At 43.0% G+C, this 23,222-nt stretch overlaps 5 protein-coding genes across 7 annotated transcripts; 3 read left to right on the forward strand and 2 right to left on the reverse strand.

The window, feature by feature from the left end:
• The first annotated feature begins 219 nt into the window (after window positions 1-219).
• On the forward strand, window positions 220-5,912 carry il4i1 (interleukin 4 induced 1). 2 transcript variants are annotated; one of them, XM_067246066.1, is made up of 9 exons: window positions 220-239; window positions 1,035-1,134; window positions 1,997-2,217; window positions 2,461-2,573; window positions 3,473-3,674; window positions 3,787-3,855; window positions 4,149-4,315; window positions 4,530-4,794; window positions 5,140-5,912. In XM_067246066.1, exons 2-9 carry the CDS (start codon window positions 1,116-1,118, stop codon window positions 5,638-5,640), a joined length of 1,557 nt encoding a protein of 518 aa, XP_067102167.1. In that variant the 5' UTR covers window positions 220-239; window positions 1,035-1,115; the 3' UTR covers window positions 5,641-5,912. The 2 variants fall into 2 exon arrangements, with proteins under 2 accessions (XP_067102167.1, XP_067102168.1); XM_067246067.1 differs by having other exon boundaries at window positions 4,179-4,315.
• Window positions 5,913-6,043: 131 nt separating this feature from the next.
• On the reverse strand, window positions 6,044-6,867 carry timm8b (translocase of inner mitochondrial membrane 8 homolog B (yeast)). Its single transcript, XM_067246071.1, has 2 exons — window positions 6,613-6,867; window positions 6,044-6,448 (listed from the first exon to the last, which is right to left on the reverse strand). Exons 1-2 carry the CDS (start codon window positions 6,709-6,711, stop codon window positions 6,281-6,283), a joined length of 267 nt encoding a protein of 88 aa, XP_067102172.1. The 5' UTR covers window positions 6,712-6,867; the 3' UTR covers window positions 6,044-6,280.
• Window positions 6,868-7,238: 371 nt separating this feature from the next.
• Window positions 7,239-12,133, forward strand: sdhdb (succinate dehydrogenase complex, subunit D, integral membrane protein b). Of its 2 annotated transcripts, none has more exons than XM_067246069.1 (4): window positions 7,239-7,289; window positions 8,365-8,481; window positions 9,188-9,338; window positions 10,310-12,133. In XM_067246069.1, exons 1-4 carry the CDS (start codon window positions 7,241-7,243, stop codon window positions 10,473-10,475), a joined length of 483 nt encoding a protein of 160 aa, XP_067102170.1. In that variant the 5' UTR covers window positions 7,239-7,240; the 3' UTR covers window positions 10,476-12,133. The 2 variants fall into 2 exon arrangements, with proteins under 2 accessions (XP_067102170.1, XP_067102171.1); XM_067246070.1 differs by having other exon boundaries at window positions 9,191-9,338.
• A 6,399-nt stretch (window positions 12,134-18,532) lies between these two features.
• bco2b (beta-carotene oxygenase 2b) lies at window positions 18,533-21,300 on the forward strand. The gene is made up of 10 exons (XM_067246014.1): window positions 18,533-18,752; window positions 18,961-19,076; window positions 19,221-19,323; window positions 19,424-19,552; window positions 19,676-19,836; window positions 20,001-20,168; window positions 20,280-20,417; window positions 20,556-20,738; window positions 20,837-20,947; window positions 21,062-21,300. The coding sequence occupies exons 1-10, from the start codon at window positions 18,548-18,550 to the stop codon at window positions 21,176-21,178; spliced, it is 1,431 nt and encodes a 476-aa protein (XP_067102115.1). The 5' UTR covers window positions 18,533-18,547; the 3' UTR covers window positions 21,179-21,300.
• Window positions 21,301-21,583: 283 nt separating this feature from the next.
• On the reverse strand, window positions 21,584-22,668 carry LOC136952330 (testis-expressed protein 12-like). Its single transcript, XM_067247061.1, has 4 exons — window positions 22,493-22,668; window positions 22,205-22,313; window positions 22,041-22,092; window positions 21,584-21,884 (listed from the first exon to the last, which is right to left on the reverse strand). The coding sequence occupies exons 1-4, from the start codon at window positions 22,640-22,642 to the stop codon at window positions 21,740-21,742; spliced, it is 456 nt and encodes a 151-aa protein (XP_067103162.1). The 5' UTR covers window positions 22,643-22,668; the 3' UTR covers window positions 21,584-21,739.
• Window positions 22,669-23,222: the final 554 nt, after the last annotated feature.

The following is a 23,222-nucleotide window of genomic DNA, read 5'->3' on the forward strand; positions in this document are numbered from 1 at the left end:
TGTATCAATACTGATGAAGGAATCAATTGACAATATAAGAAGTCTAAATCCTTGTGTTAAGTCTTGTGATTTCATGGTGTCAGTTTCCACTGTCCAAACATGCCATTATTCAAATGCATGATGTATGGTGGTTATCTAACGTCATCTAGATTCACTTTCGATTGTTTCCTAAAAATTATAAAAAGAGACTGAGGCTTATTACCACAGGGTTATTGACACTTGACAGCTGCCAACGCAAGGTGAGTGGAAAATGGATTTCCTTTATCAAGGTATATAAGACCTAAAAATGAATAGGCTATAGGCTATAGCCTACATACAATAATTAGTCAATAAAATCGTATTAAATTAAGTCATCAGCCTATCTATTCTCAATAATCATGAAGAGTCATTACCTAATATCTCACCAACCCAGAATCTGTGAGTCGACGGAAATTAGCTATGTCGGTGAATAGTAAACCTCACTAATCTAATTTGTTCAGTATGGTTGAATCTCGAGCCGGTGTGGGAAAATATTTCTTGGCCGACCTGAAGAGCCTACATACGGCCCCTCATTAAAATACGTTGTGTGCAATTTCACACATACCATGTGTGATTCGCAGACCAACTTTCATGGGAAGACGCCTCGTTTTAAAACAATCTGTTAAAGATTTAAGTAGGCTTTAATCTTCAGCAGGGCAGATCTATACCGTAATGCACAGGTTTGATAGGTTATCAGCGCCGGAGATATTGCCACTGATGAAGGTGAGCTCTCAGTGCACCGGCTCTGCGTCCTCGCTACATGAAGAAAACTTCCAAAAACTTTGCTAAAACATTGCAACAAAATTGCGACCAAATTATTTTTTTCAATTAGTAGCCTAGCTATTTTATAACCTTCTACGTTTAATAAAAAGCATAGTGATGGTACGTTGTAACTACCATGGCTGTGTGTTTTAATTAGCCTTATAATGTTTAAGAAATTGATAAACACTCAATGTTTTTCTAGTCTTGTGTCGTTTGAATGTTATGGTATAGAGGCTTCACCTCTGTCGTTATAGGTTTCTGTTTCTCCGTTGGGCTTGAGAGTCCGTCGAAAAGGAAAGAGGACGTGCGGCTCAAGAGTCAAGTTCATCCCCTTCATGGCACTCTGCAAATTTTGTGAGTTGAATGATCGAAATATCAGAAATAAAAGCCTTCTTTTTAGTTATTTGTTTGTCTTTACCACGTAGATATTGGATTTGTGTCAATATTTAGGCTACATTTATTTAAAATATTGTCTAATTCTAGCTTGTATGTGTGCTAAGTAGCCTATGCCTATAGGCTACATATCCTAAATAGCCAATTTTCATTAATGTTTAATTGTATTGAAACATCTAACTCTGCACGCTAGAGAAATGTTGTCTTGGCTACCTCTGTATGGCCTGTGATATGTAGCCTACCAGGTTGCTCGGAGCGCTATCTTGATGGTATACTTTTTTTGTAATTTCCCCCTCATGCTGCTGCAGTGATTTTTGCATATAAACGTAGACATCAAGGACACATATTTGACAAGATTGGAACGCAGAAGGCCGTTTGAATACATCCTTCCTGACTACTTGCAGGATTTGCACAAATATATATCAGGATTTTAATTAATTGATTGTGTCAATTAAGTCATTTAGCGACTGTTGGTCTAGGTGCCCATGTCTATTCTCACTTCTTGGTTGAACGTTTCATTAAAAAACGAGGTAGCTCATTCCACTACAAGTTTTCTATTTCATTGTATAGAATATTCCCATTAAACCCTCAAGTTCTTCTCAGTAGAATAAACAAGATCCGCATTTGTTGAATTTCTTGATATATTCTCTGGCAGAAAAGAAAGTGATACTTAAAGTTCTCCAGTCAATGTTGATCAAAACACATAGACCTGTTCAGTGTCAATTTTGATTTTAAAGTTGGTCATGAAATAATACTTGCTAATGTGTCTAATAATAATTGATTTGGTTATTTCTATTTCTTCTCTTTTCTGGTGCCTGTGCAGTTCCCGTGGCCATATTGGCTGTAATATGCCTAGTCTACACTGTGAGTGGATCCTTCCAGGACGATCTATTGTATTGTCTCCAGGACTCAGACTACGCAGAGCTGCTGGACATTGTGGAGAATGGGCTGCCCCCCACCAAGACACCTCATCATGTGGCCATTATTGGTGGGGGGATGTCTGGACTAACTGCTGCTAAGTTTCTGGAGGATGCAGGACACAAGGTACAGCAGACTAGATCTGTCCTCAGACGACCTGCATGACACACAACACAGTGATCACAATCCTGTTCTCTCTGATCTTCTGTGCTAGGAAATTGTTGCATTTACACATGTCTAGTTGTTCAGTGTTATTGTCTGCTGGATTTGTGATAATGTTGAATTTACAACAGTGACCAATTCTAACGCAATAGTTACATGTATAATATGTTTGGTTGTTAACCCACATCAGTGTTTTTGTGTGAACAGGTGACCATTATCGAGGCCAGTAATCGTATTGGTGGCCGGGTTCAGACCTTCAGGAACCAACGGGAAGGCTGGTATGCAGAGCTGGGAGCCATGAGAATCCCCAGCTTCCACAAGTCAGTTCCCTCTCCCTCATAATAAACCTGAATACGTATTAGATAATACCCATTTGCCGTGAAAGTACCAAGTCAATGAAGACAATAGTTAAGACGAGTTCAAGCCAAAATCGACGTATTTATTACATATGTAAGGTGCAGGTGTCTGATACACTCAAGTTGAGTATCTCAGAAGACTGGACAATGAATACAGGAAATGAAGGGAATTAATGGTATCACAATATGGGAGGATACAAGAAGATTAGCATTCGCAGGCACAGAAAAAGAACACTGCATGATAGATAGCTTCTGTTTAGGTCTTTTGCTAGGGCTCCTAGAAATGGCCTTGTCGCTCCTTCTATTTTCCTCATTCAAAGTTGCATGGCATTATACACTTTGGCAATATTATGACCTCTGACCTACATTAGTGACAAAGGCCTTTTCCTAGTCGCACCTTACAAAGAACTAACTTATGGCTTATGCAGGCATAAGAAAACAGCATCAAGACAGTTTATCAATGATACAAGAAACAATGAATAAATATGCATATTTCTCTCCTGGACATAACCAAGGGTTATGTGCTCATGAACTTAATATAGTAAGGTATAGAACATTGTTTATTATATTCGGAATATTTCAAACTGTATAAAAGTAATAAAGTAATCATTATCTTTAATTATTGTTAACTGATCAGTGGTTTAAGGACAGACCTCTTCAAACCACACCTCTCTTTTTGACCCAAACCTAACCCACACACAGTTACAGCAGATACTTTCATCTGTAGATTTCGATTTGATAATTTTCATTTTATGTTATGTTTATGTTTACCCTCTCATAAATGAATCATCCCGTTTTAAATATCCATGAAAGTGTACCTTCCTATCGTCATTATCAACAACCTTGCGCTTCATTTTGAACAGGATCCTATTATCCTTTGCCGCTAAAATGGACATCAAACTGAACAAGTTCATCCAGGATGACATGAATACGTACTACTTTGTGAATGGCAAGCTGGCAAGGACCTACAAAGTAAAGGAACAGCCAGATGTGCTCGGTTACAACCTGGAAGGCAAGGAGAAGGGGAAATCTGCAGCTCAGCTTTTTGATGCAGCCCTGGATCAGGTTGGTTGGAGGAGGAGGAGGAGGAAGAAGACTGAGGAGACATGCTCTAGTGCACTGTCACATGATTGAGAGGAGCTGGTTTTAAACACACTTTGCACATGTTTTATTTCAGTTGAAGGATTATCTGAAGAAGTTTGGATGTAAAGCCATGTTGGAAAAATATGACTCCTACTCTGTGAAGGTAAGATGAACCAAAACCCACCCTCTGCAGTGTAGTTATTCACATTATGCTTTTTCATAACAGTGGTATTTTCTGTCTTCTATTGAATATCATCCTGCTACAGGTGACCCACTGGTAAAATAAACAAGTATTGTATGTTCATACTAAAGTCTTCATATGAATCTTAACATTGTAATGTAGGCCAGGGTTTCTCTGACAGGAATCGCTAATGAATATGACAGCACATCCTTGTCCACTCCCCCATAATCAGTGAGTAAAATGAAAGCCTGTGCCATAAAGTGTATCTACAGTAGGTGTCTGAGCAGCTGGTGTGTTTGCTGCAGGAGTACCTGGTGAAGGAGGCCAATGTGTCCAGAGGAGGCCTGAGGATGATCGGAGACATCCTGAACGAAAACAGCTTCTTCTACACATCACTCCTAGAGATGTTGTATATCCAGTCAGACATCAACGACGACACTACGTAAGAGCAGCTGAATGCATCATCATCATGTATTTGGTCATTACAGGAGACCGTTTTTATTCATGGTCAAAGGTATTTCTCATCACATGTGCAATAGCATTTTTCAAGGGGGCAGTTCCTTATCCTGAAAACATTTTAATGGAACATCGCTTTTTTTTTCATTTTTAATTTTGGGGTTTGAGAACCATCCTGATGTGTGATCTGTGCTGTCCAGTTACTACGAGGTGACTGATGGGTTTGAACACCTGCCCCGGGCCTTCTTCAAGTATCTGAATGGCACCATACTGCTCAACTGCAAGGTGAAGCAGGTGTCCCAGACCAGCACCAACGTCACTGTGTCCTTCCAGGACTGGAGACACCCCAACACGCTGACCAACCTGACGGTTGACTACGTCTTGGTCACCGCCACGGCCAAGGCATCCCTCTTCATTGATTTCCAGCCGCCTCTCTCCACACGAAAGATGGAGGCCTTGCGCTCGGTGTGTAGCACAGAGATAAAAAAAAAGATGATTATTAAAGCTTAGGGCTGTAATAAGCCTTGTGTTACACATTCAGTCCTAGATTAGGAAAATATGAGATACCATATGAGAACTTGACTCCATAGAGGTCCAAGAGGTTATTTGACTTTTTAAAATCCTATGCAGCCTGAATTGAGAACATTATGTTTTAAGAACAGTTGACTATTAATCTAGAGTGTTGTATCAAAGATACCAAAGATGTCTTAGATGTCAGAGTTATGGTTCTGGTGGTAATTAGAATATTCACAACAGTGCAATATTCAATATGATTTTTGATTGGTTGATAATAATGAGTTTGTGTTCTAGGTGCACTATGCCAGCTCCACCAAGGTCATCCTCAGCTTTAGCCAGAGGTTCTGGGAGAATGACTTCATCAAAGGGGGCAAGAGCATCACAGACCTTCCCTCCCGCTTCATCTACTACCCAAGCCACAGCTTCCCCAACACGGAAGGCGGAGTGGTGCTGGCGTCGTACACCTGCTCAGATGACTCCACGCTGTTCCAGGGGGTGGACAACGAGACGCTGAAGGCGCTGGTTTTGGAAGACCTGGTGAAGATCCATGGGGAGTTCATCCGACACCTGTGCACTGGGGGCGAGGTGAAGAAGTGGGGACTGGACCCCTACAGCCTTGGGGCCTTTGCCATCTACACCCCCTACCAGCAGACAGACTATGCCGCAGAGCTGTTTGCAAATGAGAATCGGGTCCACTTTGCTGGCGAGCACACTGCCACGCCCCACGCCTGGATAGAGACTGCCATGAAGTCAGCAATCAGGGCCGCCAAGAATATCAACAACCTCACTGACTAGTGGGGGCAGAATCTGCTGTGATGTTTTTCATCTGCTGGGGGAGGATGCTTGAGAGTGTGACTGGGTGTGAGACAGTGTGAAGTTTGGCTCTATGTGTATTGTGGTATGCAAGGTTAGTGACCAAATGGCTTTCTTGACCAGATGACAATCCCAATTTAGCCACATTAAATGCCAAACGAATACTCTGCAATACCCAGGCATGCATAGTCGTATTTAAGTAAGTGGTTAAGATCACAGAAAATAGATGTTTAGTAACATTTACTGACAAAAGTATTTCTGGTTTGTTTTTATGTATGTGGGATAACTTTTTATATAATTGTTTAATCATAGCCAGTTGCTACTCAGTTTGTAACATTGTAATGATCCTACTCAATGTACTATGAACAAGAATGGTTGAATACAATTTTTAATAAAAATGCATCTTTTTATTACCGCAATGACTGCAGACAGAAGTCAGTCATTTATACAGAAACCAGTACACATATAAAATAAAACGACAGTATCCATCAGACTTTTTAAATCTTCTATATTAGTAAGAGATGTTGGGTATCGTGGATGTCATAGGCTTTTGCTCCAGTCTCAGTAAGTTGTGTGGCTTATTAGATAACGTTACTTCAAGTCCTTTCTTATCAGATGCTCATCAGTGTGCACCCTTTTGAACCATTTGCGTGAAGCGGTTGGTAATGGCCAGAGTCGTGTCAATGAAGCGTTCCACACAGCTCACTAGGCACGTCTCAGTCCGAGAGTCCAGTTTGGAGCTCGGGCTATCCATGCACTTGTCCCAGCAGACATCTGTGAAGTTGTGCACCTGGAAGAAATGGGGGGCACGTGGGTTGTTAATTAAGCACTCTGAAAAAAGCAAACTGCATCCAATTCAAGAAATATGTTATATGCGCCCTTGCTATAAGGCAACTGACAAATCCTAGAGACGAAGAGAGCAAGACTGTAGCAACCAAAGATAGTAACGCTAACCTGGGCCTGAAACTGTGCTTTCTGCTGTTCGATAGCAATCATCCTCTGAAGCTCAGATGCCTCTGCCTTTTCAGACGCATTCATATCAAATCCATCCATGGTGTCGGGTTTGCTAGCAAGCTTGTGTTAATCGTGCAGTAAAAGTACTAAATGACCTTCTCCTTCGGCACGCGTGTTTAGACAGGGAGAAATATCCACCAATGTGCCGCAGACCGCGGTGACATACACAATTTCAGTGATCTACAGATCACCTGTCTTGACAATTCCCAGTGTATGTTGTGAATGTTGCGCGTTTGAGTCTATCTGCGCAGTTGCCGCATATTTTGAGACATTTTTACGTCACACACTGCTCCGCGTCAAGATTTTTCCACGCATACAAGTACACGACTGTAAAACTTACTGAAAATATAATTTGAATAGACTTTGCAAGGCCTGTATAATATATTGACATTTTGGTGTGTTTTACACGTGTGACAGGCAAGTGTAATATAACATAAACCATTCGAAAATCCGACGTAAAAGAAATCAGATTCAACCATCATGTTTGCATCTAAAATCTTGACACACTGGTCAGAGAGGAAGAACTATTTCCGGGTAAACGCTTCGTGACCTTGGTTAGTTGATCGTCATGGCGGCCATCGTCAGGATAAGTTCTGTCTGCCACAGAGGAGTCAAACGTAAGTGTCTTTCTCTGTAGCTAACACTGTCCTGACATCCTTTTTCGCTTGTGCCAATTATTCAGTTTGTTACAGTTGTCCGATTTAGCTCTATATGGAGTTCTTATTTTGGCTGCCTTAATGTCTTTCGGCACTGACTTCGAGTTCATAGCGGTGATTAATAATATGCTCATTAAAGTATGCTGGCTTGTAATGTTGCTGGCCAATCTTTCTATTACAAAAATAATTATCGCTTGCTATATCTGTTAAGCTGAATCAAAGCGTGCGTCTATTAGCTGTGCTTTGTACAGGCCGACTGATTCGACATCACCAAACGGTGTGACTGTGAGAGGAGTCAATTGAGGTGGGACGTGACGTCACCGCTCGTGTACTTCTAACCCCTAATTAATGCTAGTCTAATGTAATCACAGACAATGACAATGATGCCAAGGCAAAATTATTTGACTCAACTAGCTCAGCCGTTGTAGCCGCAAGTAGTAAATTGACAGCTGGGACATCACTCTCATTGACCGAAAGCAACCAAGTGAAAACCACGTTATGACCCAACAAAAAAACGAACGCTGATTTTCACTGATACCACTGATGCTGTCGAGAAGTATTTTCTTTAAGTACCCAAGCATGCAAGCTATCCAGCGTAGAGATAACCTTACTTTATTGCATGTCCGTTGATGTTGCAAAGCCCGAATACAAGTATTTTACATTCTGTGCAAAAGCTATCAGTATAATGTAGAAGTGATAATGAACTGACCAAAAGTCATTGTCGACGTAATATTATTTGCTAGCAAAGTCTGAACTGTTTACGCTGGAACTAAAACAGACCTAGCTGCGTTACCTTATATGACCTTGTTGGTCATCAAATGAGGCCACAAGGGATTGAAATTAGATACTCTCAACCAAACTCCTTTCATCAACCATCCGAAACTGTCATATATAGTCAGATAAACAAGCACATTTTCTCATACTTGAGTAATGGATCAGACATGGCTTAGAGTGGACATGTCCACTCTACATGCTGCCCTGTTGTAGAATAAACGAAACTATCATTTGAATTCGAGTGGTTTTGTTCTCTCCTCAGCTCTGTTCTACCGGAGTTCTCTCCTCACCAGACCCCTGGTGTCTCAGAAGAAGGAGCATGAACATCAGCAGCCCCTGGTTCTCACAGCCAGGCTCCATGCCTCGCCCTCACTTTACGGTCGGTCGGTCTGTCTGTCTGTATACATTTTGTAGGGTCTCTTTTTGGCTTTATTCGATAGAGATAGTGACAGGAAAGGCTTTGGGAGAGAGAGGGGGGAAGATATGTAGGAAAGGGGCCAGGCTGGATTCAAACACAAGCTCCTGTTGTGAGGCTATAGCCTACGTAGTAGCTGTGGCCCAGGGCAATGGTCCGTAAGACCCACAGGGGTAAGGTACTCAGGCCTGCAGAGATGGGTACTCTTGTTTATTTACAGTTGGTCCACTGAACTGGGTCATGCCAGCATAGGTCATCAACCAAGTTATGTTGGCTGCTGGCCTTGCCCTGCTTTTAGCTGTAGTGATATGTTGACCCCACTGCTGCTCTGGCATGGCATGCTGTTTGGCCATTTGGGTTACAAATGGTGCCCCTAGTGGGGGGTGGGAAAGGATTCAGTCAGGTTTACTATCAGGCACAAGGCAATCATTTTGCCAGACTTGAAATGACAAATGCAACCTTTTAGACTTTATACAGTCTCATGACAATATGTAGAAGGGTCTCCATCAGTATAACCAGCCAGACACTGACACAGTGACTATGTCCACTTCCCTGGTGACGTAAATTGTGCTTGTTAATGTTCTAAGTTCTTTTTGGTAGTTAGTATTAATGTTTTTGAAGGTCTACTATGGTGTGTTTATGGTCTAATATGTTGTGTTTCTCTCCTCAGCGAGCTCTGGTTCCAAAGCGGCATCTCTTCACTGGACAGGTGAGCGTGTGGTGAGCATCCTATTGCTGGCCATGGGCCCCATGGCCTACTACTATCCTGTCCCCACCATAGACTACTCCCTGGCCGCCGCCCTCACCCTGCACGGACACTGGTGAGACTCACTCTGTACCATCTTCATCTTAATCACACGCTTTGACACAGTTTAAGGGGTGTCCTGGATGAGGCAATCGAGCTGACCTAGCCTGGAGAAATCTGCCCCTGACATCTAGGACACACACACACACATGCATACACACACACCTCTCTTTTGGGGCTAGGATTGTGGTATGAGTGATTATTTTGATTGGTTAGCAGTAGGAAGAGGTGTCTGTTGATGGTGTAGACCTGCTGCTTCACCAGAAAATCTTGTGTTTGTGGTGAACTGAGGAGTTAAGATTGCTTCATTTAACATAACTGTGTTGGAGCCTGTTCAATTAGCTGCCTGGGTTCCAAGAGGCTCCAGATTGCCCCATGTGCTGGCTGAGTGGGCTGATGTGTTGCTGTGGTGGGGGCTGATGTGGGGGCTTAGTGTCTCGGTGGTGTGTGCTGCTGTCACTCTGTTCCGGTTGAGAAGCTGTGGCAGCGGCGAAGGACCCCGGTCATGTGGGGGTTAACACCCTGTCACTGGGGGGGAGGGCCAGGGCCCACATGGTCCTCTAAACCAGCCATGCCATCACCTGCACTCACCATCAGGGTGTCTGGAGCATGAGAGCGCTAGGGGACAGGAGGTGAAGGGAGGGTGTGGGAGGTGGACTGGGGCATGTGGTAGGGGGGGTTAGGGAAGGGGGGGTTGAAGGATTTTCCTCGGAAGGCTTTGACGAAGTGGTCACACACCCCTGGTGTGATCTAAGTATCAGCTGAAACTGCTTAGGTTTCACCAAGGTCGGTTAAGCTGATCTGCTGGCTCTGGACTTTGGGGTGTTCAGTTGTGTTGAGTCTTGTACATGCCTCGTTCAGCCTCGTTCAGCCTCGCTCAGCCTCGCTCAGCCTCGCTCAGCCTCGCTCAGCCTCGCTCAGCCTCGCTCAGCCTCGCTCAGCCTCGCTCAGCCTTTCACCTGCTCTGCTGTGTTCTCTCCTGTACAGGGGGATTGGCCAGGTGTTGACAGACTACGTCCACGGAGACACCAAGATCAAGCTTGCCAACACTGGGCTCTTTCTTCTGTCCACCGTCACCTTCGCTGGCCTCTGCTACTTCAACTACAACGACGTGGGCATCTGCAAAGCTATAGCTCTGCTGTGGAGCAAATGAGTACTGGACTGAGGCTGGGGAGAAGGGAAGGAGCAGGGCTACCCTGACCACTGACAAGGGCAGGAGTCTTGTTTTTGATTGTAAACATTCAAGGGATTTTATGTAAATTCTATAAATATATCATTTTTGACAATATGACAGTGATTCACAAGCGTGTTAATTGTAATTCATGTTGATGGACGATTTGGATTTTGTTTTGAGAGATCCGATTTCTGGTGCTTCAGTTATGGATTGGAGAGTAGTCTGCTTCTTCTCTAAAATGTCACTCATCTTGTTCGTGGAGCTGGACTGTAGACCGAACACAAGTCGGCCAGACCATAACTGCGTTCAACTTTAACCCCCTCTGAGATGTCCCTGTATCTGCTCTGATTACTTCCTGCAGTCTATGTTTGCTATGATGCCAATTATAATGTTGATGATGACGACCTGTAGGAGTCTCCCTCTTCCTATTTAGCGTGACTCCTCCCATCTGCCTAACTCAGATGTCCACACTTGAATTTAGTAGTCTAAACCTTAATTTATTACCCCAATGTTACCCATGTAGGAGAATTCTGTTGTCATGTAGTTGTGTTCACTTCAGTAACATGTAGATTGAATCCTCATGGTGGTTTGAGACATGATCACGAGTAACTCCCCACAAATCCTCCTGGTCAGACCCTGGTCGTCTGCACTATCCTCTGGTTTCGGTCCGTTGACGACTGACAGTGTTAGTCTGCTAGCACACTTGCTGTTGGGCTTTTTTTGGCGTTTCCTAGAACATGTTCTTCTGAGCAGATGCTTCTGCTAGCCTTAGCTAGCAAAACGCAGACAGTAGAGCTGCTCAGGGTCATTCCTCCAACAGCCACTAGAGGGAGTTGAAAAGCAGGCTGGGAATTGGTCATCCTGATCTAGGCAGAAAGAAGTTCTAAAAATCCAACCTTCCCAACCCTCTCTATACGGAGTAATCGCTGATAAAAAAAATGACAGTTGGGAACACCTGTGTACAGAAATGTCCTTCCCCAACCAGTCATGTTGGGTGAGAGCTGACCTGAGAGGAAGGGTTTTTGTTTTGGTTGTTTTCAACAGATCTGGTGGTCCTGGAGGCCCTGTCATGACCCTTTCCCAGACATGTCTTTGGTGATGCTCTTCAACTTCCTGTGAGATGACAGCAATATGCTGTACTGTACTGCACTGTACTGTACTGCACTAATGTCTGATGCCCGATGCAATGCTCTTGTGTATTTTTGCCGTTGAACTCTGTTGTTCAGTAACCAAGCTTTTAATCTGCATTTCAGTAATTGTTTCAAAAAGTACAATTGCCATGAATTATTTCCCTGAAACACAATCTACATGCATGCAGATGTTCATAAGGGCACAGAGCTTTATTTTTGTATTTTTGGAAGGAGTGCTTGTTCACAGAAACAAGCTAACTGGTGATCTCTGTTGAAAGTGCCAGAAAAGGGTAACCGGTGTTAGACTAGTGTGCTCGTATTGCTCCAATATATATAAATGTCTGAAAGATCAAACACAGACATCCAGCTCTGAGTCTTGTCTGTTTGTTTTTTTGTCTCAGTATCTTTGCAATCTTTTCTGAATCTGTTCCAACTGATATCTACGCACAAACAAGTTTTGGCAGAATACTGCACCTTAAAAGCCTACAGAATAAACAAATGATTATGGCTCGTGTGATTTATTGTGACACGAGAGTACAATATTAATCTGGATGCATAGTCTGGCAAGGACGGTTGTTTTCAGTATTTCTCCTGGGAGACACTGGCGCTCTAATAAGGTGAAATCTGAAATGTTGGGATTCTAATATGTAAATGCTAACTTCAATTTCGCTTTCAATACTTTGAAACAACATCCAAAAAAGTCTGAAATGTACTGATGTACAGCAGAGGGAGGACTGCAAAGATCCAGTTAGGCATTCACTCTCTCATCCACCCTCTCATTCACCCTCTCATCCACCTCACGCTCCTTGCAGAAACAAGTTTGCCCCACTGAGGTCCTGCTGTTGCAGGAGTGGCCTGGAACGGATGAAAGCATGATCCAATGACAGACAGACGTGTGCCCAGACTACTCACAACTAAAAGGGTTTCAGGGATGAAAATATGTCTTATGAGACAGCCTGCCAGTTTTCAACCCCAGCCACCAAGCCATAACGATGTCTCCCTGTAATTCCTCAGACAGGACAACTACATAAACCTGCCTCAAACCACCTCTGCTACACCTGTCCTGTCCTGACAACTATAAAATCTTACAGTGTGATATAAGAAATGATGATGTGTGAACCTTGCCTTATTCATTATGTAACTTGACTGATAGTATAGTAGAACCTGGGAGGGCGGTATTGCATAGGATTAAATCAAATTACTATTTCTTATCTCTGTAAGGATAATGGTTGTCAATCTACTGATTAAACTCCTAATGACCTGAAACAGCCTGCCCACCTATGCTGTATTATATACAATTTACACCTGACCATAATCAGAACACTCCCAACATTACTCCAATCAGAACACTTCACCTGCACATCCCCAATCAGAGCCATCCTTGACTTGCTTTTAACTACAAATCAGACCCTTCATACTTATCAATGTGGCTTGGAAAAACAGATCTTTGCTTCACTGACCACCGAAATACTGTAGAACTCTGCACCAACTCTGCACTTCTGATCTTTCAGAAGGAAGGGAGGTTGTGTGCTCTAGTTAACTCACACATTTTCTGTTGGTAAACCAAAACATTGTAAAAATAGAGAAACATTTGTTTTCAAGTGCAATGCATCAGATATTTAATTAGGTCATAAATGTTCCCTGTCAATGAATCAGCAAGCACAGAAGGAGCTTTATTCTTTTTAGAGTAAAAATATCTGCTGTTTCATCCCTGTTGGAGCCAGCAAGCACACAAGGAGCTTTATTGTCAAACAAAAACGGCATTTCCTGTGGTGTGTTCTGTTATGTGAAATGTTTCCCAAAAAAGGAAAACAAATGACCACGACAACCCTAATGAACCGATGCAAAACCCAAGGGGGTATGATGGCGTATGATGTTTTAAGTTCTGTAGGCTAACACAGCTAAAGTGCTAGGTGCAACCGCTGTGGGATGGAAAAAACCTTGTGTGCCACCATTACGTCCTTGCTTTTGAGAGTAAAATCCAGTCAGTAAGGTATTGGACAAACTGTTTGTACATAAAGTGGGTTTAATAAGTTTAATTTATAGGTACCTCATTATACACTAGAAAAATACATATTTTCTTGGTCTCTAACCCTGTGGCGCCCTAGACATTATCTCATGGAGACAGGTCAGGTGATTTCTGCACTTTCAAACTCAAAGAAAAGTAGTTTCAGTATCAATTTAATCAAAGATAAATGACAAACTATTATAAAGTAATATTTTTCTAGTCATTGAACTAAGAACCCTAAAACAAACAGGACTTAGACAACATAGAGCTTCTGGGGGATTGGAAACAACAGACCCCCGGAATCAGAATCAGAAAGGGATTTATTCGCCATGAAAGTTTGCACAGACAAGGAATTTGCTTTGGCAGGAAGGTGCATACAATAAACATATACCTAAAATTTAAATATGTGGACTAACTATACTAAGGGTACATAAACTAGCAGTACTAAGTGGGATAAATATAAGTTGCCGTAAATTACAATAACACTCTTAGTTTTTAGACATATTTACATTTTACATTTAGTCATTTAGCAGACGCTCTTATCCAGAGCGACTTACAGTAAGTACAGGGACATTCCCCCGAGGCAAGTAGGGTGAAGTGCCTTGCCCAAGGACACAACGTCAGTTGGCTTGACCGGGAATCGAACTGGCAACCTTCGGATTACTAGCCCGATTCCCTCACCGCTCAGCCACCTGACACCTGACTATTTGAAAGTATACTTTTATCCTGTGTAATCTTTTATGTTGAAAACAACAAATTTGAGGCCATCCATTCTTTTCTTGAGTTTGCCTATTATAGCACTTTTTCACAAGTACGCTAAACTGAACCATTTTTGAACTCTTTTGTTTATTGGGCCTTATCTACTGAACTGACAGTGACCTGTTACCATGGAAACACAAGGTCTGGACTGTGTGATGCCACATGTGTGATTTGTGGCAATCTCTCTGGATGTGGAAATGTTTACACCAATGGGGTCTGCAGCACACAGTAAATGTACAAATATTTTAAGTATATCTATATGAAGAATGAATGCTTTGTAGGTTTGCACAACAACAGCTTTTGGTGAAACAACTGGACAGAAACTGGACTCTATCAGCCTTTTCTCGATAACACTTCTCAAGCACTAGGTTGGTTGTCCACTAGGTTGGTTGTCCAGCAAACTATGTTTATTATATATATATATATATATATATATTGGAATTGGTAATTAACTTATATTAAATCTGCAATAGGTAACATGATAAAATAAATTGAGAAACAGCACCCCCAATTTTTGTCTGAACTTCCATGCTTTGCACCAGCTCACGTGTGATTGACAATGGATTCACTAAATAAGCCAAGAAAGGAAGGCTCGCCTCGCCAAAGGCGATTGGCTGGAACAGGATGGCTGGAACAGAATTGACAGGAAAGAAATAGGTCGCTCAAAACAGGAAAATTGACATTATACAGGCACTGAGCTGTCTTTGTTGCTAAGAGGGCCTATTTAACTTATGCTTCGCTTCAATCTTCTTTTATGTACTGAAATGTTTTACCTATTGTATCTTTAAGTGTTAATGGTTTAGCCAGGTTATTATAAAAGTATAAGAAGGAACAGTCTGGTGGAGGGGTGGAGGGAGTAAGTGGATGTTGTAAAGGGCCAGTTTGGGTTATGCTGTTTTGGAGGACAGTCTTGGGGACAAGGTTTGGGTTAGGAAGGTGTGAGCCCCCCACCAACATTTCCACAGAAAAGGTCATGTGTTTAAGGCATCCCTTACCTCATTCACTGTCATGAACTCTTTTATCTCCCGATGGTTTATCTACCTTATCAGTCATGAACAGGTCACTGCCGCCCCATGACAAGTCTGGCAACAGCAATATCTCAATTGAATGCAACATACAATATATGATAACAGAATGTTCAGGACTGACATGTTAATTTAAGTCTGGATAGTGGAATTAATCAGACAGTGAGAAGGAGGGATAGGTAGATGATAGACCTGCACGGTCTAGATAGGGAGGTACTGTTGCTTTTGTTGATGTTGTTGGGCAACAAGCCTTTCATCTGGGAGTTGCAGGCATCATCTGCTTTGCTTAACGAGATCACCAAAGGATCGGTGCCTGTCTTCAAATAAAAGCATCTTTCTGTTTTCTCCTCTGCATGGTTCTACTTATCTTTTCTATTCAGACAGCAAGTGTCAGCAATAATTCCAGAACATGAAATTACTGTAAATGGAACATGTGTACTGAACATGTATGTTTTAAACCTGTAGGCCTGTAGATATACAGATAGTCTGAGATAAACTGGTTAAATCCCTCCCAAGAATTTGCCCTGTGAATCACCTGTATTAGAAGAGGTACAAGGCCAATCACTGCAAACACAAGTCAGAGGGGGGAACAGACAGGAGAAGATTCCTGTGGTACAGAGTGCGCCACAATCCCAGGGTTAGGCTTAGGGACAGACCACTGTCAAGAGAGCATTGAAACGTTCCTACCAATAATATGTGGCAGAGTAGGGGTAGTGTCAGCACAGAGGTGATTGGTGATTGGAGAAATAAGTGTAATATAATGTTAATAATAATGTTCAAATAAAGGCTAAGCCCTTGGTCATAACCGTTTGGACCTGTAGCAGACATTATATCCTTGATAGTTAATTTCAGTAGTCACAAAAACATTGATTATACCGTATTTTGGTTGTTTATTTCACATTTCAGAAAATAGATTATATGGATTATTATCCATCATTCATTTACCACAAAAATTTATACATCCAGTTCAGTTTACAACATACAGTTTGGACCTTGCAGCCACGTTGTGTGCAGAAGTCAGAACCAGCCTCTCAGCCTACAGTCTGTCTGGGAGGCCTACTCAGAACCAGCCTCTCAGCCTACAGTCTGTCTGGGAGGCCTACATTCCCAGCAGGCCCAACCCTGGCCCTTTGCCCAAACCTTTGTACTATTCCTTTTTATGAGCCATCAGTACAAGTATGATGACTAACTGCTTTTATAGGACCGACTAGGTCACCTACATTGGTATTATGCAATTGACAGACAGGTATGCTATCAGATTTCCTGACACGGATTAATAATATCTATATTGTCTATATAGGCCTTGGTGGGTAAGGATTCTTTGCTTGTGAGACATGAAAACTTGTCCTTTGGAATGAGAATAAACTCTTAGTCTGGGATTAACGAAAACATTTTGATTATTATTTGCATGAATACAGTGACAGTGCCTGTAAGACACGTGGTTGTAAATTACGTAACTTTTAGCTCTCCAAACAACACATTTGCCATTTATTTTTTGAAAGATCACATTTATCCAATGGCATTGCAAGGCAAGACAATAGGACCCATTGGCTATGTAAATGTAGTCTTTCTGAAAAAAAGAGAGCTTTGGAGAGATAAGAAGTGTTGTTGTAATTTTACAACCGGGTCTTACATTAATCTGTCTGTTTATTTTATGATGCTGTGTGCGTGTATGATGTGTAGGTCATGGTATAGTGGAGCAAGATACTGTATGCCCTGCAGATTACCTAAAAAGGTGCACCTGGCAGAAATACTTCCTCAGTAGATGTAAGGACGGATTGGTAAGGGTTGTAGAAGTGTCAAACTAGTGTTGGAGTGATAAAGCTGGTCACTAGGACTCGGGTTAGGGCTGTAGTGGTTAGGTGATTAGGCTGCACACTAAGGTTGGGGTAGGGGTTCAGAATGGTTAAGGTTGTGGACATTAGGGATGGAGTTGTAAAGTCAACGTCCCCTTCCATACAGGGAAATGAGGACTGTCCCTGTTCTGGAAACCGCTCATGATCCATAAACAGACTTTGTCCAAAGGCTGTTATGACCAAGTTGAGAACTGTGTCAAATGTCATAAATGGTTTGTTTGTTTATTATGGAATTTCCTAGGCTTCTAACAAGCATATCACACTGCGATCATCTGCCTGACTCTGGAAAAACCAGACCTCTTTCTATCACACAATCATCCAGCGTGGCCCACCTGCTAGTGCCCTCCCTGTCCCTGTATGTTTATTGGCCCTGGCATGTGTCCAGCCCTGGAGTGCAGCCAACCCTGGGTGTCATCGGCTAATCAGGAGGCTGCTGTTCTGACTAGTCTCCTAGTTATACAAGCAGAGCAGGGGAGGGGCGAGGTGGTATAAAGCTTGGCTCCTGACCCCCAGTCAGACACAGATCCTCCTCAGAACGGGACCCAGCAGTAGGACGCAAGCACCTTCATCCTTTGACCCCAGGACACACACAGCTTCATTATGACCAGCACGGAGCCTCAGCAGAACACGTCACCAGGTAAGACACCGGGTGGGGGCTTGTGCACCATCTAAAATGCAAGTCTTTCTCTTTCATGTCCTCCCTTGTCCCCCCGTTCTTTGCAACTACTCTCTCTCTTTCCAATCTTCTGTTCTACTCGGTGCGGTGTAGATCCAAGCTACTGATTAACTCAGACCATCCTCCTCTCTCCCAGTGCTGAAGAAGACCAAACCAAAGGGGAAAAACCACCACTACACAGATGTGCATGGCTTGCCCTGCATCGAGAACCTGGTGCGCTCTGTGGAGGAGACCCCTGAGGCTATCAGTACCAACATCACAGGAAGTGTGCCCACCTGGATCAATGGCAGCCTCCTCCGGAATGGACCTGGCAAATTTGAGATTGGGAACCAGAAGTGAGTAGCAGATTCTGGTGGGGTGTCTCCATTTGTGCAACTGAGCTCAATTTCCACTTCATGGAGATAGCTGGTATAGTTTAGGTTGATATCAAAGTCTGGGTTCCGGAATACTGTGTGTAAGAGCATCTTTATTGATCAAGACTGGTCTATTAAAAACACATTGTTATTTACAGTCTGAGTGTGGGTTTGACTGATTGATATCAACAAACAGCAAACCTCTCCTCCTCTCCTCTCTAGGTTCAACCACTGGTTTGATGGTATGGCCCTTCTTCACAAGTTCAAGATCTCTGGAGGCCAGGTGACCTACAAGAGCCGTTTCCTAGGCAGCGACTGTTACCAGGCCAACAACGAGCACAGCCGTATCGTGGTGTCAGAGTTTGGCACTGTTGCCATGCCTGACCCCTGCAAGAACTTTTTCCAGCGTTTCCTGTCCCGTTTCGAGATGCCCAGTGAGTCCCGGCCTGGTCCCACCTCCTTCTTGCTGGGCATCAGGTTCAGTTAGCCAGCCTCACAACAGAGGCCATTATGCAGATATAGAATAGTGACTTGAACACAGGAAATAACTATATATGTAACATTTTTAAGACTAACATAGCCAGCCATACACTGTTAATAAGGTGTGCAGTAGCAAGCCTGGAACGAACAAACGTTGAAAAAATGTTTTTCCTGCAGAGCCGTCAGATAATGACAACGTGAGCTTCGTGACATATAAAGGCGACTACTACGTCAGCACAGAGACCAACTTCATGCACAGAATCGACCCAGAGACTCTTGAGGCTAAGGAGAAGGTAGGCCCGTGACACAGACCTCAACAAAACAAGCACACCCAAGAAAACACACAAACGATCAATCACACACAACCAGCCAAAAACACACATCCTAAAACAAACATCAACCGAACACACAGCTTATACAATGTCTGTCCTGATCAGGTGGACTGGAGCAAGTTCATCGCTGTGAATGGAGCCACTGCTCACCCTCACAACGACCCTGATGGCACCACTTACAACATGGGCAACTCCTACACTGCCAAAGGTGTGTCAGCAAGATTCCCTTTGTCTTGTGTCATGTGACCTAACCCCAGCTGTCTGTCCAGAGACCCCTCCACCTCCATTTAACTCAAATCTTCTCTCAGGTGCCACCTACAACATCATCCGCGTTCCTCCCACCAAAAATAGCCCAGAGGACACTCTAGAAGGAGCTACAGTGTTGTGCTCCATCCCTTCTGTGGACAAGACCAAGCCGTCCTACTACCACAGCTTTGGTGAGTCGAGGCTGGCTGAAACTGGCAGTGCTTACCTCTACCCAGGCCTGTCTGGGTGATGCACAGAATGAGTGTCTCCAGTAGACTCGGACCTGATGTAGCTTCTGTGTTGTGTGGTTCCAGCCATGTCAGAGAACTACGTGGTGTTCATAGAGCAGCCGATCAAGATGGACCTGCTAAAGATTGTGACAGGCAAGATGAGGGGGAAGGGTATCAGTGACGGCGTCTACTGGGACCCAAAACGAGACACATTTTTCCACCTAATCAACAAACAGACTGGGAAGGTGAGCCTCCACACGTAGTGACCCTAGGACCAGTTTCCTAACAAACTATTCATATGACCTGTATAGCATCGTAATGCAAAAGGTTAGAACACATACATCGATTGCATAGGAAGTCATGCTTCGGTGAGGATGTGCCTAACGTCTCTTTCTGTTTCTGTGTCCAGCTGAGCTCGGTCCACTACCTTACCAAGGCCCTGTCCACCTTCCACCAGATCAACGCCTTTGAGCAGGACGGCATGCTGGTCATGGACATGTGTGCTTCGGACGATGGCCAAGCCATTAACAACTATATGGTGCAGAACCTGCGCCAGTCTGGAGAGGCTCTGGACGAGGTCAGTACACAGCACACAACTCTAACCCCGTGTGAGGTCAGACACTCTGGATGTGCTCAACCTGTGGCAAAAAAGCTCAGCTCATTAGAAATGATGTGTTTTTGTCCCCAGGTATATAACACCATGTCCAGAGTGTTCCCACGCCGCTTCGTACTGCCCCTCAATGTGGACCATAACACACCAATAGGAAAGAACCTGAACACTCGGCCTGACAGCACTGCCACCGCTATCAGGATCAGCAAGGAAAAGGTATGAACCAATCAACACCCAGCAATACAGCTGCCGATAATCAACCAATGATGTTTGGAACAATGCCAATCTGGGCCATTTCAATACAAATACAAAATGTTTGTCCTTAAATAATGATGTGTCTGTCTCTCCTGGCAGGTGTTCTGTTCCTATGAGGAGCTTCATGATGAGGAGCTCCACAAATATGGAGGTCTGGAGTTCCCCCAGATCAACTATGCCAAGTACAACACGCATCCCTACCGATACTTTTATGGCTGTGGTTTCCGACACTTGGTGGGAGACACGCTCATCAAAATGGACCTGAAGGACAAATCAATGAAGGTAAGTTGCTATATTAAGTACGTAAGGTAATAGCATTACCTTGAGAGAGAAATGCTGGGCTTTTGATTGGTTGGCTGACTGTCATGCTGTCACTGTAGGTGTGGGAGCAGCCTGGTTTGTACCCGTCTGAGCCCATCTTTGTCCCTTCTCCCGACTCCACCGAGGAAGATGACGGTGTGATCCTGTCTGTGGTTATCACTCCAAATAAGGTCAGTCAGCTATCCTTTTAGTCACTCACCCTGATTCATTAAAAGAGCTGCACTCCAAATGCTTGATGGATGTGAGATACTAACGTGAGTATTCTCTCCCGTCCTGGTCCCTAGGATAAGAGCACCTTCCTCTTGGTTCTGGATGCCAAATCTTTCAAAGAGTTGGCCAGAGCCGACGTCCCTGTCAACATCCCCTACGGCTTCCATGGGACATTCAACAACACAGCATAGATGGACCAAAAGCAAACAACTGGATGAGATTTGTGTAAAGACGTGTAAAAGTGATGGAGAGAAGAGTGGTACTGACTCAGAAAGAACACAGCACACAGAACCGAATATTCTACACCCTCTGTGTCCTCCTTTCTGTGTACTGTTTGGACAATATTGGAAAACCTATCCATGCACTACATAGTTTCAAGAACTTTGTGAACATTTGTCGAGATTGAATATGACTGATTTACAGATTCCTTATCAAATGCATTGCTTGTCATGTACTTAAATTATTATGTCATGTTTTGTGAATACTAAACTTGTTTAATCTTGTATATAAACAACATTTAAAAAAAACAGACTTGTTGAATATTTGTATTTTACATTTTGAGTAAATGAAATTGATACAGTACTCAAGTGGTGAGGGAAAAAAACTGACAATTTGACACTGCAACAGATACAAGTAAAAGTGTCAGTAACTGTCAGCAACAATTACATAAATAATAAATAAACTTTGTTTCCTCAACTTTTTAACAGTTCGGACATGAATATGTTGTAGTAGGTGAAGCCTATATACAGTGTCTAGCCCTGCAGTTTGTCAGAAATGAGAGCTAGTGTCCGTCTCAAATTGTCTTTTTTCTCCTTCAGATGAGCCTCCAGGCCCCTAGCCTCCATCAGAATGTCCTCCAGCTGTCTGACCTGTGAGGCATCCCCTGCTGCCCTCTCACTGCAGCATACAAACACAAGGCATGGACACTACTGTACAGACTGTTGAAATAGACTCATTGTCAATTAAAAACACTAGTGTGATTGTTCGTTACAAAAAAACAGAAATGTAATGATCTCATTGTGTACTTTGAACTTTTGCCTGTGCTGTTCTCACCTTAAGGCTTGTGAGTACTGGGAAAACAGCACGTTCATCTCTTTATTGGCACCTGTCATTTAATTGTAACCAAAAAATGGTAAGGGGTTTGAATGAAGAGAAGGAATTGGAGATTATAAAAAGAAAATAGGACAAGAGATTTAAGGGCCCAGGATTGTACGTACTGGCAAGTGCTCCATCAAATAAACCAGAGGAATCTGACGTTGCTGTGTTACTACAAGGTGCTTTTTTCTTCTTAGCGGGAGAATTGTCATGATATGGTATGTGATCAATCTTCAACGTCAGATCAGGAAGGGAAAAAAAGAAAATAATATTACATTAAGGAAGTGGTTTCTGTTTCTTGCTCAATCCATGCAGTCCACCATTTCCCAGTGACCAAAATGTTGTCGAAATTATAGTACAGTAGCTGACATCACGTGGATATACTAGGTCATTTGATCTAACTAGCTAACCTTGGCTGGTTTCCTGCTGAGCTCTTGTGGCATGTTTTTCTTGAGACATTTGTTATCCATACTCCTCCCTGTTGGTGAAATCAAACTCCCTGTCATAGGGCTTTCTTTAACGGTAGCAAAGACCAAGCCAGTTAGATACAGCACATACATGCAACCAGAAGAATCAGTCTTAGTTGGTTAACTGTTACAGTAGTAGTAGTTGGCCGAAAATACAGTACATGCTGACAGGCGTTAGCCGTTGGCTTTAGTGTACAGTACTGTATAACAACACTGTATTGCAACAAGACAGAGGTATTACATAACGGCTAGTTTGGAGCTAAGTGCTAACTGGTACGGTAGCTAAACCGTTTGGCTAGATTGTCTTCTGATGCTGTACTGTACAGTACCAGTAGACTAGCTCTAGCTGAATGGTCAGCTGACTATCTTCCGAAAATAAGACTTGTAGGCCAACGTTTTTAGCTAACCACTTACTAACAAATCAGCTGCAGTTACTGAATCACTTTCTAGCTTGCTAAATAGCGGGATGGTCTAGCTAACCTGTCTAGCTACAATTAAAAGTTTCCTGGCTTCAATAACGAATTTCACCTGGAGTACTGCGCGAGCTGTAGCCATAGCAACCAGGTGTACCAAGAAGCATCTACTTATTCAAACCAACACTAGAACTAGGCTACAGCTACCTATGTAAAAAGCTGACATTATTTCTAGGTTTCTAGAAGATTTTTTATTTTAC

The sequence above is a fragment of the Osmerus mordax genome, chromosome 11, assembly GCF_038355195.1.
Source record: "Osmerus mordax isolate fOsmMor3 chromosome 11, fOsmMor3.pri, whole genome shotgun sequence".
NCBI classification, from domain to species: domain Eukaryota; kingdom Metazoa; phylum Chordata; class Actinopteri; order Osmeriformes; family Osmeridae; genus Osmerus; species Osmerus mordax.